The sequence below is a fragment of the Oculina patagonica genome, chromosome 6 (assembly GCF_052425735.1).
Source record: "Oculina patagonica isolate OP01 chromosome 6, crgOcupat, whole genome shotgun sequence".
In the NCBI taxonomy this organism is placed as follows: domain Eukaryota; kingdom Metazoa; phylum Cnidaria; class Anthozoa; order Scleractinia; family Oculinidae; genus Oculina; species Oculina patagonica.
The window spans coordinates 7,954,611-7,969,679 of NC_135763.1; the positions used below are offsets into that span (position 1 = coordinate 7,954,611).

At 37.6% G+C, this 15,069-nt stretch overlaps 2 protein-coding genes and 1 long non-coding RNA gene across 4 annotated transcripts in view; 1 reads left to right on the forward strand and 2 right to left on the reverse strand.

Moving 5' to 3' along the window:
* LOC144658517 (uncharacterized) overlaps window positions 1-15,069 on the reverse strand; it is a 108,499-nt gene that overhangs the window by 85,440 nt on the left and 7,990 nt on the right. The gene's annotated exons all lie outside the window — the stretch shown is intronic.
* On the reverse strand, window positions 1,374-14,800 carry LOC144658486 (centrosomal protein 43-like). 2 transcript variants are annotated; one of them, XM_078518905.1, is made up of 16 exons: window positions 14,681-14,800; window positions 12,747-12,800; window positions 11,731-11,785; window positions 11,493-11,581; window positions 9,633-9,761; window positions 9,307-9,390; window positions 8,535-8,591; window positions 7,741-7,895; window positions 6,981-7,049; window positions 6,864-6,898; window positions 6,284-6,406; window positions 5,964-6,032; window positions 4,091-4,166; window positions 3,827-3,896; window positions 2,718-2,800; window positions 1,374-1,561 (listed from the first exon to the last, which is right to left on the reverse strand). In XM_078518905.1, exons 1-16 carry the CDS (start codon window positions 14,759-14,761, stop codon window positions 1,525-1,527), a joined length of 1,266 nt encoding a protein of 421 aa, XP_078375031.1. In that variant the 5' UTR covers window positions 14,762-14,800; the 3' UTR covers window positions 1,374-1,524. The 2 variants fall into 2 exon arrangements, with proteins under 2 accessions (XP_078375031.1, XP_078375032.1); XM_078518906.1 differs by lacking the exon at window positions 8,535-8,591 and having other exon boundaries at window positions 14,681-14,799.
* LOC144658463 (DNA mismatch repair protein Msh2-like) overlaps window positions 14,897-15,069 on the forward strand; it is a 47,519-nt gene continuing 47,346 nt past the window's right edge. Inside the window, exon 1 of the mRNA XM_078518871.1 lies at window positions 14,897-14,992. Within this exon, the coding sequence (XP_078374997.1) occupies window positions 14,959-14,992 (34 nt within the window). The 5' untranslated portion in view covers window positions 14,897-14,958. The remainder of the gene's footprint in view (window positions 14,993-15,069) is intronic.

The window sequence follows — 15,069 nt, forward strand, 5'->3', positions numbered from 1 at the left end:
TACGAATATTCATGTTGGATAAAAATATGGGCGCGTGATTTGAAGTGTCCGTCTGGCACGCACACTGCGAACAAAATTTACTCAAAAGTAACATCTAATAAATGGGCGCATTTTATGAACTGTACCCGTGCCAGGCCAAGTAAGTATCGCTTATTGTACAGCTCTCAGTGTTATACTTATCAGGAGAAAAATAGCCTGTGCAGCAAGTTCTCTCTTCGGGGCAACGTGCATCAGGTTCTACCTTCGGGGCAACGTAAGCGCTTCAGGGGCAACGACGGGAGTTTCGGCGAGCAAAGCGAATCCGCGCGAAACTCGCGGCTTCGGCGCTCGCGTCGTTGCAGCCGAAGCCCCGAAGAGAGAGCCTGCTCGCTGCAGGCTAGGAGAAAAACGGTTCCAGAGTTGCAGGGGTGGTCAATTAAGTCACAAATAAGAGGTAGTGGAGGACTGGAGGAATTCTGCCAACCCAAAGACTGCAAGCGTTCTTTTAATAAAATTGCTTTATTTCATCGCATAAAAGTCCCTTTTCTTGGGACATATCACTCGCGTCTATACATACTACATTGTACAATACACAGGTACTTTATACATAATAAAATACCTTTTTCGTAAATAAATTAAATGCAAAAATATCAAAAAAATTGTACGCTGATTTGAGGTTGAAAAACTTCCTGAACCTTTCCTCAGTTACAATTCCAGAAATTGATATAAATCATGATATCAATGCCACGAAACTGTTTTGAAGTAATCAACATTTTGGGCTAGACAAATACCGTAGAATTCCGGTTATAAGCCCCCCCGCTTATAAGCCCCCCCGGTTATAGGCCCATCATCCTGAAAACAAAAAATACATCCGGTTATAAGCCCCCCCCGGATATAAGCCCCCCTCTACCAGATGACAGTACTGAATAAGGCTAAATGTTGCTTTATTATGTGCTTTTAACTTAAAAACGTATTGTCATCAACACTCCCGTGGCTCGTTTTGAAACGTTTTTTTCATTCCGCTTATAAGCCCTCCCGGATATAAGCCCCTCCGCTTATAAGCCCACCCAAAACCCCTTACGAAGTTGTATAAGCCCAGGGCTTATAACCGGAATTCTACGGTATTGACAATACCTCTTAAATGGTTACACGATTAAAGTGTCTCCAAGAATATATTAAATGTCTCCTGATATCAACACCTTCGTACATTGTATGTACTGATAAGTTCCAGTGTAACTGCTCTCGTAAGTTTGTAACTCTACTGGTCCTCTGCTGCGGCAGTTACTATTGTTTTGGGGCTACACTATTTTTATTTTATAAGAATCTAGTTTATAAGAATATCGAAGCTGAAATTTGCGATTTTTTTAAGAATATCATAAGAATAAACCCGAGGCTGAGATTTTGAAAAGAATATAATTTTGAGTTGAAAATTTGTAAATACAATACAATTAAATATATTTTTAGTTGAAACATAATGAGGTGTTTTCATTTTCTTCATTGCATCATTGTATCTCTGTGAGGAATGCTTTGTTTAAAGCCAAACGGCTAAATGCTATCCGACGCGACGTCTTGATCTTGCTGGCTGCAACGAAAAACGATGGAACACATGCACAATGTAACACGATACAGATCTGGACACCAAACACTTGTAATTGATTACCCAATACTTGCTAAAACGGAAATGTCAAACGGTATTTTCTAAGAATTTTCATAAAAATATTCAGCCTGGGTCGGAAAAACTGTATTCTTATAAAAAAAAAGGAAGGGGCATAGTTCCTCCTGTTTGTTGTTCTTTCGAAGGGTAGTGAGTTGTTCATGGGAGATCTTGCGAGAACTGCTACCGGACGCACAAGTTTCACAGATGATAACTGAAGTTTCTTGTACGTGTTTTTAAAAGAACAGTTAGGTTTGAAGGGACAAGCAACGAAACAAACTAGCCAGTCATGAGAATAGCTCTCATACGGTCAGTGAAATACCTGATTCACCGATATAACGAAGTATCATCGGACTAAGAAAATATGTTCGTTATATAACGGGCAATTGTTATACCTGGGCTAGAGCAGTTTTCAATTGAGTGTCGTAAAAACCAAAACCAAAGTAATTACTCTAGCCAATCACAAAAAACACAGACAATTCAGTGAACCAATCAAAACTCAAAGCAAATACATGTAGCCGGCACGAAGCGCGGGAAATCGTGCGCGCGCGAGTCATGATTGGTTTTGGTTTTACTTCTGATTGGCTAAGAAAGTGGCGCGAGAGTTTTAAACCAATCACTAAGCGTAGCAATGCAAAAACAAAGCAAACGCAATTAACTTTCGACACTCAAGTGAAAACTGCTCTATATATGTTCCAATATATGTCACTGTTAGTTACTATGGCCAGGCTGAAGAATATACCAGGGACTTCGTTATATCTGGGTTCAACTGAGTTAAAGTGTAAATCAATTTCGATTTCAACTGTAGAGCCTTGTTTCGTAATACATAATTAAAATTCGCAAATCACAAAAGGAAAAAGAGCATCAAAGTACATTTAGCTTTTAGCTGGTGCGTGCATGCCAAAAGTTAACACACACTTCAAGTAACTCTACCGATCGCCAGCAATGATATGGAAAACCAGCCTTCAGTTGGAGTCTGGTTATTTACGGTTAAAATACTCAGTTAGGTAAATAATATATACAAAACACTAAACGCAATCTAAGCCATGCCACAAAATGGCCACGTCTTGAGACTGTTTCTCACAAGTTCAAAATATCCTCTGAAAAGTCGAGATCTCCGCCACTGGCCTGCGACACTGTCCGGTCTGTGGTGAGAAGATCATCCAGCTGTCAAAAGAGAGAGTAGAAAGTTTCAGCGTAAAAAATAAAGACAATAGCAAGTGAATAAATAGTCTGATTCCCGTAAACCACAAAACAACAACAACAACAACGAGAAACACCGATCTGTCGTCTGCGCTTTCTATGTATAGGTCAAAAAGTCTGCGTTCGAGCCTAGTGGTCCATCCGCCCGGAGCTTATCCCGGTTTAAGTAGCATCATAGCTGGTCTCTCTACCAACTATGGAAGCTTAAAGCGACTAGGAGTATTCTACTCCCCCCTTCTACTCCCCGCTGGATGGGATGCTAGTCTTTCGCTGGGTTAACCCCCCCCCCCCCCTCCACCCCAGCATTAAACTCGCCAGTACTCATTTTATTTTATACACCTGTGCAAAAAGAGGCACTGTGAGACTAAAGTGTCTTGCCCAAGAACACAACACAATGACCCCAGCCAGGGATCGAACCCGGACCGCTCGATCCGGAGTCCAGCGCCTACTACCTTTTACATATAAGTGGGTATTTTCATGTTCATGTTGTGAACGCAAGAATAGTCTGGAACGACAGTCATCTCTCTTCCCTCAACTCAAGGAGACGACGGACTTTTTTAAATTTTATTTCGAGAAATGTAAACATAATCATTCAAAGAGAAGATGTTGTTCGCGGTCTCACGATTCTCTTCTCGCGTTCAACGGTCAAAGAAAAGTACGAGAAAATAAAGGGCTGTAAACAGTCTGCACGAGTCTTGCGAAAACCCACAATAAAGTTATCTAAAGCCGGGCTGCTCTGAATAAACTTTGATCTTTTCTATTTGCCTCGGTGCGATTCAGCTTTGAAACGTACAGGGAAATTGATACCATCCTTGCCAAACACTGCTGGTTTAGCGAATTTTCGGAGATGGGAATAGGAGTAAAATGATGCTTGTTACGCACGACTCAAAGGAAAGAAGGGCAAACGATAATTACATTATTTGTACAAGATTGGTTCACCTTGAAACACTTACACGTCACTGCACGTGACTTTAAATGAAAACAACAAACCTTGCCGCTGCCACTATGGAAACTGCTGATTGACAGCTGCTCCTCAATGTCCTCTGGAATGCTCATGTCACTGTTAAAAAGACACATGTAAAAAGCAATCATTTATACACTCCGGTTAGGCTTTCTCACGGTGTAGAATAGTCCACACTCAATGTTATTTTTTCTGTTCATTTGCAGACCGTATGAGGGTTTTTCTGGGTTTTAGTCCGAGTTATTAAAAAGACGCAAAAAAAAAATTGAAAAAAAAAAAAAAACAAGCTGCACCTTGTCGGATTAAAGTCGTCCTCGTAGTCATCATTGTAATCGTTTGCTTCGCCATTTTTCTCTTCATCTGGGATATCTGACAAATGCAACAAGTGAACACATTATAAGGGGATAGAGAAGGACGATCTTAAAACGGTCTGAATAAAGAACGCTTGTTTGTCCCCTGGTACAACAGCAAGTCAAGCAAGGGAAGAAAAAACCTGAATTTCAGACAACCAGAGAAGACAGTTGAAATTCATAGAAGGGAAGAAACAAGTTATCTAGAAATTATATACAGTCAACTCTCGCCTTGAGGACACCCCGCTATTACGGACACTTGTTATTACGGACAAAATCCAGATCCCCGGCGAAAGTTACAGAGGTGTTACTAGAAATGACTCCCGCTATTACGGACTCTCGCTATTACGGAATTACGGACACTTTCGCGGTACCAAAAGAACAATTTTATTGTTTTGGCTCTCGATAACACAACATTAGAACTTCGCACATAACATTATTACGGAAAATTGCAGTCTGTTGCAGGGTTGGAAATTAGCGCTCGCCCACTCGCCCAGGCGAGTGTGAAAACTGTCGGGCGAGCAAATCACGGATCACTCGCCCGGTTTGGCGAGTACGATTTTCATATCCAGTATTACTAGTATTAAATGTTTAAAAAAAGCGTAAGGGTTACTTTTCACTTCGAATTAATCCACACTGTCCACAAGCCAATAGCCTACCAACATTTTGAAATCTCAAACAAAGCTGCGTTTGAGTTCGTAAACAGACAAAAATGGCTTCCTTTTAGTGATTGTTACATGATGGACGTACCTTTACAAAGTAACCCTCTGGACATAAACACACTAACTCGTCTACCGAGCCGCGAAATGCGGCAAGATCACTATTTCCCGATTTTCTTGCCTCTTTTTCTGAACAATTTTGCATTTGGGAAGACGTTTCAAATTAAAAACTGCGTTTCAACTTTTGAAGTAAGCGTGCTCATGGTTTATTAAGGATTAACGTCTATTTTTGGCGATTTTCATTGAAAAAAAAAAAATAGATTGCGCAGTCTGTATCGCGATTGACCACTGACGGTGGCACGATGAGTATCGAACGTGATTTAAAATTTAAGATATATATTTCAATTTTTTGTGGGGGGTGAGGGGCTAAATTTTCCTTTCTTAAATGGAGGAGACTGGGCGAGTGAAAATTGATCTGGGCGAGTGCAATTTGAAGGTTACTCGCCCAGATGGCGAGTGCTCCGAAATTTTAGTTTCCAACCCTGACTGTTGCATACTTTTTGTCAAACACACTTCAGAAGTCTTCTGGAATATTTATTTTTGCATCCATTCAAATGCTTCAGTAGCTGTAGAACAGACTTTGCTTTTTCACTTCAGCTTGCAACCTTTTCTTTAGACTACTCCTTTGAAGAGACCAAGACCTCAAACCCTCAACCCAACGACTACTGAGTAGTTTCACTACTGTTGATAAGCTCGTCACAGTCTATATTATTTAACGGCACTCGTTTTTCTCACACTCCGCTATTACGGACACTAAACGACGTCCCGAGCGTGTCCGCTATAACGAGAGTTGACTGTAGTCTGAAAGCAAACAGACGTTGGCATCTTTCTATGCACGCAAAACTCTTCCCCACTCGAGCGATGTCCGAGAATCGACCTGAAAAATTCCATACTGATGACGTAGCTCTACAGAGATCAGTCAGGTGTCTCTGATTGGTGGTTGTTTGGTTTTGAATTCCTGCGTGCAAGAAACAGCCAATCAGAGACACCACACACCTCCCTGAAGAGTTACGTCATCGGTATGGATGAGCAGAGGAAGAACTGAGGCGGGAAGAGAGAGAAGTCCTTTTATTCACACTGACAGGTTTTTGACTTACCAAATCCTAGTTTACTAATCTTGCTATCGATATCAGCGAGGTCCTGCCAGTTAGGTGATTTAGTAGGCTCTGTAAAAAAAAACATACTCTTAGCTAGCTGAAAACTAAACGAGCTGCATAAAATTCAGTTTAGGTGAAGGATACCTAAATACGGAGTCAGGACTCAAGCCAGGATTTAAGCCAGGACAAGAGCTTAAAAACTAACAATAGTTCTGACTGAGCTCCATTTGTGAGCTCAAGTCCTGAGCTAAGTCCTGGCTTGAGTCCTGCCACTGACTGACTTTAGTTTACCTCGTTTAGATGTTTCTTACAACACTAACCTCTGTTATTATTATTATTCATTCCTGGTAATGGTGGCACTCCTTTTAATGAGCCTAACCCACTGTTGCCAAGAGACGGAGCACCCTTAAGAGATGAAAGCCCACCAGCAGACTTATTAGATGCTTAAAAAAAAAAAAAAAAACATTACTATCAGCATTTGATATGGGGTCAATATTGTGAAGTTAAAAATAAACTAACATGTTTTCAAATCACTGAAATCTAACTTATACGATCAGATTTAGTGATTAGGTTCTCTTTTTTCCAAGTGCGAAAGTTGGCATGAAAAAACAGCACCTGAATTTGGGTTTTCAAGATAAGAGAGGGGTTGCCGTCAATGTTCTAGATAAGAGAAGGGTCTCAGGTCAAACACCCGACAAGGTAGGCTACCTGACCAGACAAATGAAATACTAGAAAACAAGTTCCTGATGATTTGGTGAGGCGCATAACAACTGACCCGTTAAAAACCTTTAATGACACCTTGTCTTTGAAACGTATCTGGAACCCTGCTCACATACCAACAAAGTTCAAAAGTACAGTGTAAATGTACATTTCCCAATAACTAAACTTCATTTTTTTTACCTGTTTCTGTTGGTAATCCCTTTTTCTCATTGTCTCTGCAAGAAAAATGTACAACAATGGTGACCCAACTTTCTGACTTTCACACATTTCTCTGTAACCACAATATTTACAACTCACTTTGTTTTTAACGGGAAATCACCAAAAATATCTTCTTCATCATCACTGCCAATGGTTACATCTGGGCTTCTGTTTTGATATTATGACAATGATCAACAATATACCAGTTTATACATAACAATTATAGTCATTGAATACATAAATACTTATAATTATAGCAATATATAAATAAAAGCATACACACAGAGCAGTAAAGTATTGCGTCGCAAATTTTAAACTTTTTTGACCTCAAAAACTCCACTATGAATAGAAAAGACAGAGAAGTTTGCAACTGTGCACTTGTTAAACCAAAACCAAAGTGTTTTAAGTGAAGTAATGCACAATCCAAAGCAAACACAAATTATTACTATTGACATTTGAGTAAAAACCGCCCTATGGAGAAATTTGATCAATGCATGCATATATATATTATACATAGGTTATATTCACCTTATCTCGTACTATAGGTCTACAAAAGGTGCAAAGTAGTGACTGAAACGTCCCAAAACAATATTTTTAGACAGTGTCAACTTATTAATTCGAATTTTTAACATGCCTGGCTACAACCCGAACATTTTTAAGATCTATAGCTACTAAAATCCCTGCACCCTCTCACCCACTGCACGCATTGCGTGCCTATAATACTAGGTTATGATGTTTTTCTAATCAAAGTCCATATATAACGAATTTGACTAGAGTTGAAAATTAACAGCCTTTCTTTTAGTGTTGTCACAGTCAACAACATGCAGTATTCACAACTGATACTGACACTATACAATACCTTTTCCCGCTCTTGTCCTTTCTTGAATCTGACAGTGAGTTATGCTCTTTGCTAGAGTTTAGTTTTTCAAGGAATGAGTCTTGGCTTTTGTCAGATTTGAGGGACCTATCATCTCTAACTCTTTGTGGAATCTTGCTTGGTCTTGGACTTGAAGGCTGTCAGTCAAAAATTCATTGCTTATTGACAATATTGAAATAATGACTGATGTGCTCATGCTGTTCAAGAAAAGAATTACTCGCGTTTCTAAGCAAGACTTTCAAGGATTTATCTGAAATTTGCAGTGATTTTGTTGTAAAGCAAAATTTCTTAAGGAAATTGCTTTTAACTCATGGTATGAATATAAATAATTATAATTTTAGTTTTTAAATTAAGGGAGCCTTTCCTTCTTTTACAGAGTTGTACCATATAGCAAATTTACTGTTATGTTATCTTTCATACAAATTACCAAGGTGCAACCAGCACAATTACAGAAGTCCTTAACCTTTTTTTTTTTTTTTTGGTATTTTTAACATTTTTATAAGATCATGATGAAATTATAAATTATTTTTTAAAGGAAGATGTTTATATTTAACTTTAAAATTTTATTTATCTTAGTTTAGTAACTGCTGCATGCACATTGATAATCATTAAACAAGTTTTGTCATCATTATAATATTAATTTTATTGAAATCTTCAAGTGCATAGGCAGCAACTGTTAAATTTAACATTGATTTATAAGCATTACAGCTGGCGGCATAAATTGTTACATAGCTTAGGTGACATTTTATTTCTAAATCAATAGTTTATGATTTTACCAGACTATCATCACTCTCAATGTCCGAACTAAGTAGTCCACCATCGCCTTCATCAACCTTCAACAAAGAACGCTTTAACAGTTATTTTTCTTACCAAATCAATTACTGAAAGTAATATTCATATTTTAAATTTTTTCAAATTTTCTTTTTAAATTTTTCTTATTCAGTATTTTTGAATTACCGGTACTGGTAGATTAAAAACCATATTTTTAATAAAAGGAAAACAAATAAAAATTAATTTATGGATTGAAATTACACTGAAAAAAAACAAAACAAAACAAAATAAAAATATATAATGAAATCCAGCAAGTGCCTTAGTTATAACTCTTGTAATTGCAGCGTGAAATGACTGGCCAGCCATGACTGGTCAGACCGGTATATTCAAGGACAGAATTCCGTTGTTAGTCAGATTTGCACCGTAAAATCAGTCAATGCATAAAATATTATAATTTATACTGTTGTGGTGGATTTATGGGAAGACCTCATGGAAAAGGCCCATTTCACATTCAAAACCATCGGGTCAGCTGGCCAATTCTGACTAATGGCAAGCGCGCAAAAATTAAACACTAGTTTCCTAAACTTGCAAAAGAGGAACAAGTTAAAAGAAATACCGGTATACAATGTACCTACAGGTCTGTTTGAAAATGCAAAAAGACAGTAAAAATAAATCTTAATTGCTCCATGGGATATAATATTTTTTTTTTTATTTGACACTGTATAGGACTAAGAACTATGTTTATTTAGTAGTCTTTCTTGTACAGTCTACATGTACCTTGTTTGAGTTAGGGGGGCTTGTGCTCCTTGGGCTATCTGGGGCACTGTGTCTTGGTGATGTCAAGACTGCCTCTTTTGAGATCTTTCATATTTGAAAGGAAACAACAAGTTTTATTGCATTTACCAAAAACATACTATAAGAAGACTATCTTACTCATACTGTTGGTGAAACACTATGTGCCTCATGCGCCTTATACTATGTTTAAATAACTTTACAGCGGCACAAAATAATGACAAGTGAATCATTCAAGAAAATAATTATAATTTAAATTCAAAGTTGGTGATTTTGTTTAATATCCTATTTGTGACCCATCTTTTTTTTACCTCTCCACTGGTGCTAGGTGATTTCAATCGCTTCACAACTTCGGCCAGTAATGGACTGCGAGCTGTGCTATCAATATCATTCAGCTTCAGCTCTCTTGCAAGGTTGTTCCTTCCAGGATATTTGTCACTCTGAAATTGTCAAACAGTCATTAAGTATTAAATGAAAATAAACTAGTAAACTATTTTTAACTGCGCTGCGCAGTTCTTGCTCTGCACGGGGTTTATTATTATTATTTTTCGTTTTGTTGGTGACCAGACCCAGACCTCCGCTCGGTCGAGCTTGAAGTCACGCGATGTTTAGAAGCTACAAATCGATAACATTATAAAGTGTGTTTAGTGTGAACTATTCGATTTTGAAGCGTTTGGTTCATGGAAAATACTAAATTTCCACGCCTTCAAAGAGAAATATAATTTAGCGGGCCAAAATCTATGAATAAATACCAGTACGTTGGTGGAAAAGAATGTGCTGACATGACAAGTTTCACTTTCGACCGGCTAGATCTCGAGTCACGTAATTTTTCAAAGCTATCCAGCCACCTTTGAAACCTTTGCGAATCCTTTGGTCTTAACTTAAAAAATTCAGTGTGAAGTATTTTGAAGCGTTTGAATCGAAGAAAATACTAGAATTTCATGCTTTAAAAAAATATGCTTTAGCGGGCAAGAATTTACATTTATTTACATTATGTTTGTGTCCTGGAATGTGCTGGCGTTGAATGCTGATTTAAAAGATTTTTTTGTTTCACGGATGAGGATCGTGGGAATTAAATTGGCCACCATTAGCATATAAGAAAAATATTTAATTTCGGATGGACCTAGTCAACCATGAAATGTCACGCAAGGTGTTTCCTTACCATCTTGTTTGTCAGTCGCAACATTGTTTGACGCAGGTAATGGGGATAAGGGGGGGGGGGTGCATTTTTTGTTCCCCCCACATGGCTCCCCTAAAGTGCTCACGAGACCAGCGCAGTTGTAAGCTCTAAGAGCTCTTGTTTTATATGCATCCATAGCCTGCGAGCAGGCTCTCCATTCAGGGGCAACATGAATATTGAACTCCTCAACGCAGGCTCTCTATTCAGGGGCAACGTGAATATTTATTGAACTCCTCGAGTGCCGAAGGCGTGATCCAGCGAGTGCCAAAGGCGCGAGTGCGTGGGCGAAAGCGAGCCAACGAAGGGAGAGACTGAACGCAAGCCATTGAATTTCAAATCCGGCCCCTCGAGATGATGCAACTTGTTGACAACTCGCTGCGCTTCCGGTGTGAATATATCGATGGCTCTTCAATTCAAAGATTGATCAAACGTTTGCGCGTTCATTTTGAAAAAAGTTGTAAACAAAGCAAGTGAATGTTGCGGTATCTGTAAGTGTAGATTTTTGGTAAAATGTGGAACTGGTAAATCGGGTCACATGCCAACAGAAAATTTATTTGAAGCATCAAATCGCGATGGGAGCCACGGACAAATGTCAGATGTACATGTACGAACAAATTGAAAAACAATTCGCAATGTTGTCTACTTTGTCTAGCCATGTGTGCGATTCGTGTGCCTGAAAAAATCAAATGAGCATCACTCTGCAAATGGCATTTGTAAAGCTGCTTTATTCTCCTACGTGTTTTGTCTGCCCAGCAGTTCGCTTCGCTCAACGACTCGCGCCTTCCACACTTGCGGATCACGCCTTTGGCGCTCAAAGAGTTCAATTCACGTTGCCCCCAAATAGAGAGCGTGCTCCCAGGCTAATGCATCCATGGTTGGGTTCACAAATCTTGCCTTGGGTACCGATTTATCTTTGTTTACATCGATTCCTTACAATTATATGTAATGACAAAAATTAATTTGTAATAATAGGTAAGAATCTTGGACTTACAAAATTAGTCTCTGGGTCAAAGACAGCAATGGAGAAATCAAGATCAAAGTATTCCAGGAATTCTCTCACTAATCCTGTAACAAGTCGACCTGAAGAACACAAAGGATGTAACATAAAAAAATCAAAGTCCATGACAGTATAACTAAGATATTTTTGCTAACCAGTGCTACCACAATTTCTTTTTGCAAATTTTGTTTCTTTTTTATTTTTTTACAATAAACAAAATAAGATTTCTCACCTTCACTTGTGCTTAAAAACTTCTTCAAGTCAGGATTCACAAGTGGGATTTTCCCCTGAAAATAAAAATAAATTTTATAAATAAAGTACAATGTACATAACTCCAACACAATGAGCCCCTTTATACCGAATTCTGTGATACAGTGGAACCCCATTAATACGGACACCAAGGGGACATGCCATAGTGTCCGTATTATTGGGTTGTCCGTATTAAGCGGGCTCTCAGACAAAAAGTCACTGACACATGTTTTATCGACACAAAGAGGAAGGCAGACATTTATACAGCAACAAAACGTTGTTCAATTGTACTGCAACTGTAACAAGCTTAAACTATGGAACCCTTATGATGATCAGTTATCATACTTTCTGAATAAAACTACCGCATTTATTCGATTAAGCGCCCAACCTCAAATAAGCACCCACCTCGAATAAGCGCCCACCCTGTAGGTAGGAAAAGTTAATAAGCGCCCAGCCTCGAATAAGCGCCCACCCCAACCCCCTAAAAAAATTGACATGCACGAAAGGAGTAAAATGAGTGGTGTGAAATTGACTAAGTACTACCAAGAGACTACCCCGGAGACCAAGCTTTCTCCATAATTTACAGAAACTTTCAAGGATCAGTAAAAATTCGGCTTTTGGACATCTTAACGATATGTTAATTTTTACTTTTTTCTTGTAAAATAAGCGTACTACTTGCTAAAAATGGTGAAAAATTAATAAGCGCCCAGCCTCGAATTAGCGCCCACCTCGAATAAGCGCCCACTCTCAAGGTCCAAAAATTTAATAAGCGCCCAGGGCGCCTAAACGAATAAATACGGTAATTTTATTCTGTACCGCTTTCTTGAAATCAGTTAAAAATGTCTGTGACTTTTCTTTATACAAGGAACCAAGCAGATATGAGTTCGATTATGTTCAATTACCGAACCCAATTGAACAGTTAGTGTTTGATTGGGTTTGATTTCGGATGTTCGATTAGATACCCTAGCCTAGGCAGCAATATAATTATGTCAAACAAACCTCAGATCCTTCTTGTTCCTCTAGCGCTAGAAAAACACTTGCTCTTAGCTGTGCCTATTAAACATAATAAATGATGAGTGACTCTGGGGTATGTTTGGGTCACCAACATAACCTTTTATTAGTTTTTGGATGGCCTTTGCAAATCATACTATGATCTCAGGCAACTTATAACTTGTAACATGTAAAAGCTGGTACCCCTAGTCAAAGAGGATGTTTAGGTTGTGGTTCAATTTTAACCTTGGTATAATCTGGTATTTTCCTATGTTTTTGATTGTGTATCATTTATTAAAATACAGCATACCAGAACAAAGGAAAATATCAGATTGCTATTGTACAAAGGGTAAAATTGAACCACAACATTATACATTGTTCGGATAGGCAAAAAGTCTTTATTTTCAAATACAAGTTTACCCGACGATTCCAATCAATGAGTATCAATAATCAATAAAATCAATAGTTATCAATAATAATCAATTGATTGATATTGATTGATATTGATAATCAATTAAAATCAAAGCCGCAATGTTGAGTGATTTTCGATTTTCATTGATTTTCATTGATTGCCATTGATTGTCATTGATTTCTATTGAAAACCTAAATCGGTTTTATTTTTATTTATTTTTTTTAATAAATCTCACGGACGAGGACAGAGACCCAATTTTATTTCTGATATCCGATTACTGAAGTAAAGTACCACAGAAACAACAGTAATAATTAACAGTAACTTTTTATTATATTCATTTCTTTGCTGTATCATCCTATTGACATGTATTGACAACTATTTCAAACATGCATTTTAGTCGGTGTGTTCGTTTATATGACATTAACAATAGCGTTACTCGAACTAGACTTCAATATTGTTTCGTTTTCTCAATTCTAGATAGATCAGTGCAATCAAACAGAAACAATTTAATAAAATTTAACAATTTAATAAAATCGACTACACAAGAAATAGAAATCTTCACAGACATGGCGCCGATGATGTGTTTCAGTGTGTTTGCAAACACGCCGGGAAACGCGTTAAATCAAGCAAATGCCTCTGTAGCCGGGTTTTAACTGTTGCACAATCAGCTATTGATTATCAATTAAAATCAATGAAAATCAATGAAATTAAGACGGCTCGGTGAGTGATTTTCGATTTTTATTGATTATGTAAATTAATCAATATCAATCAATTGATTACTATTGATTAATATTGATTATATTGATTGAAATCAATGATTGATTTTCATTGATTGAAATCGTCGGGAAGTTTAGATTGTGACTTTTCAGAAAACAAATTTTTGAATGAATCATTTTACAGCAAGTTGCTATACCAAAAACACTCACCACCATGTTTGCCTAAAAGCTTTTTATCAACAAAATACAGTTACTGTAAGCTATAAACCAAATCTCTGGTTTCTTAAAAAAATTAAAATTTGCTTTTTATCATGTTGCAGCCTTCTGCGCTGACGACCTTTAAGATTGAAATTTCGTCAGTACAATATGAGCTAATATGTTTTTCCATTAAAAAGATTAAAAATTAAACAGCATTCTGAAGTGATAATTGAAAAAAAAAAATGAGTTGTAATTCCGCTATTTAAGCGTTATTCATGCGAAAAAAATGTAGCAAGTAACAGCAAAAATTTATTTCAATTTCACCGATAAGACTTAAATTTTGCTATCATATCTTTTTACTGAATGAAAACTGCGAAAAAAAATAAAAAGGCCCATTTCTTTGCATGTAAAATAACAATAATTCAAAGCCTTAAAATCATCTAGAAGCAACACCAACAAAGAAAATTTTCAAAACAAACCAATCGACATCGTAAGTTTCAATGGCAGCTCGCGTCATAAAAACGAAATAAAATCGAGTAAGCGACGTGTAAAGATTAATTGATTATCACAATTTTAAACTACCAAAAAACGTTATTTAAACTAGTACGTTTTCTCACCCTGATTTTTCCCAGAACACCTTTACTTTCTAAAGTTTGGGCCACCATATCCCTCAACTCGGTGTCTTCTTCCGCCGACATTTTGAATTTTGTTCCGTTCCCAGGCCTTTGCCTGCTTTGCCGAGTGATTTCGGATTCCGAACACATGACGAAATTTTACGAAAATACACATCGGGTGGTAAGGTCCCGGATGCGCGCCAAATTTGTGCCTCACGTGTATTTTGGTTGACCGCCATATTCGATTTCTGCAAGACAAGAAGAACGAGTGATCGGCGACCATGGCAGTGCAACCTTGTCAACAGTTTTCTCTAGGTAATTAATAATATCGATTGACTAAATCTGATTCCATTTTAACGATTGAATAGAGAAAATTTATTTTTCACCTCTGC

Coding starts and splice junctions, on each gene's coding strand:
- LOC144658486 (XM_078518905.1), bottom strand. CDS start 14,761: ATGTCGGCGGAAGAAGACACCGAGTTGAGGGATATGGTGGCCCAAACT. Junction 8,592..9,306: donor GCCCCCCTAACTCAAACAAG/GTACATGTAGAC, acceptor TCTTTGTTGAAG/GTTGATGAAGGCGATGGTGG. Junction 6,899..6,980: donor GATTTCCCGTTAAAAACAAA/GTGAGTTGTAAA, acceptor TTTTTCTTGCAG/AGACAATGAGAAAAAGGGAT.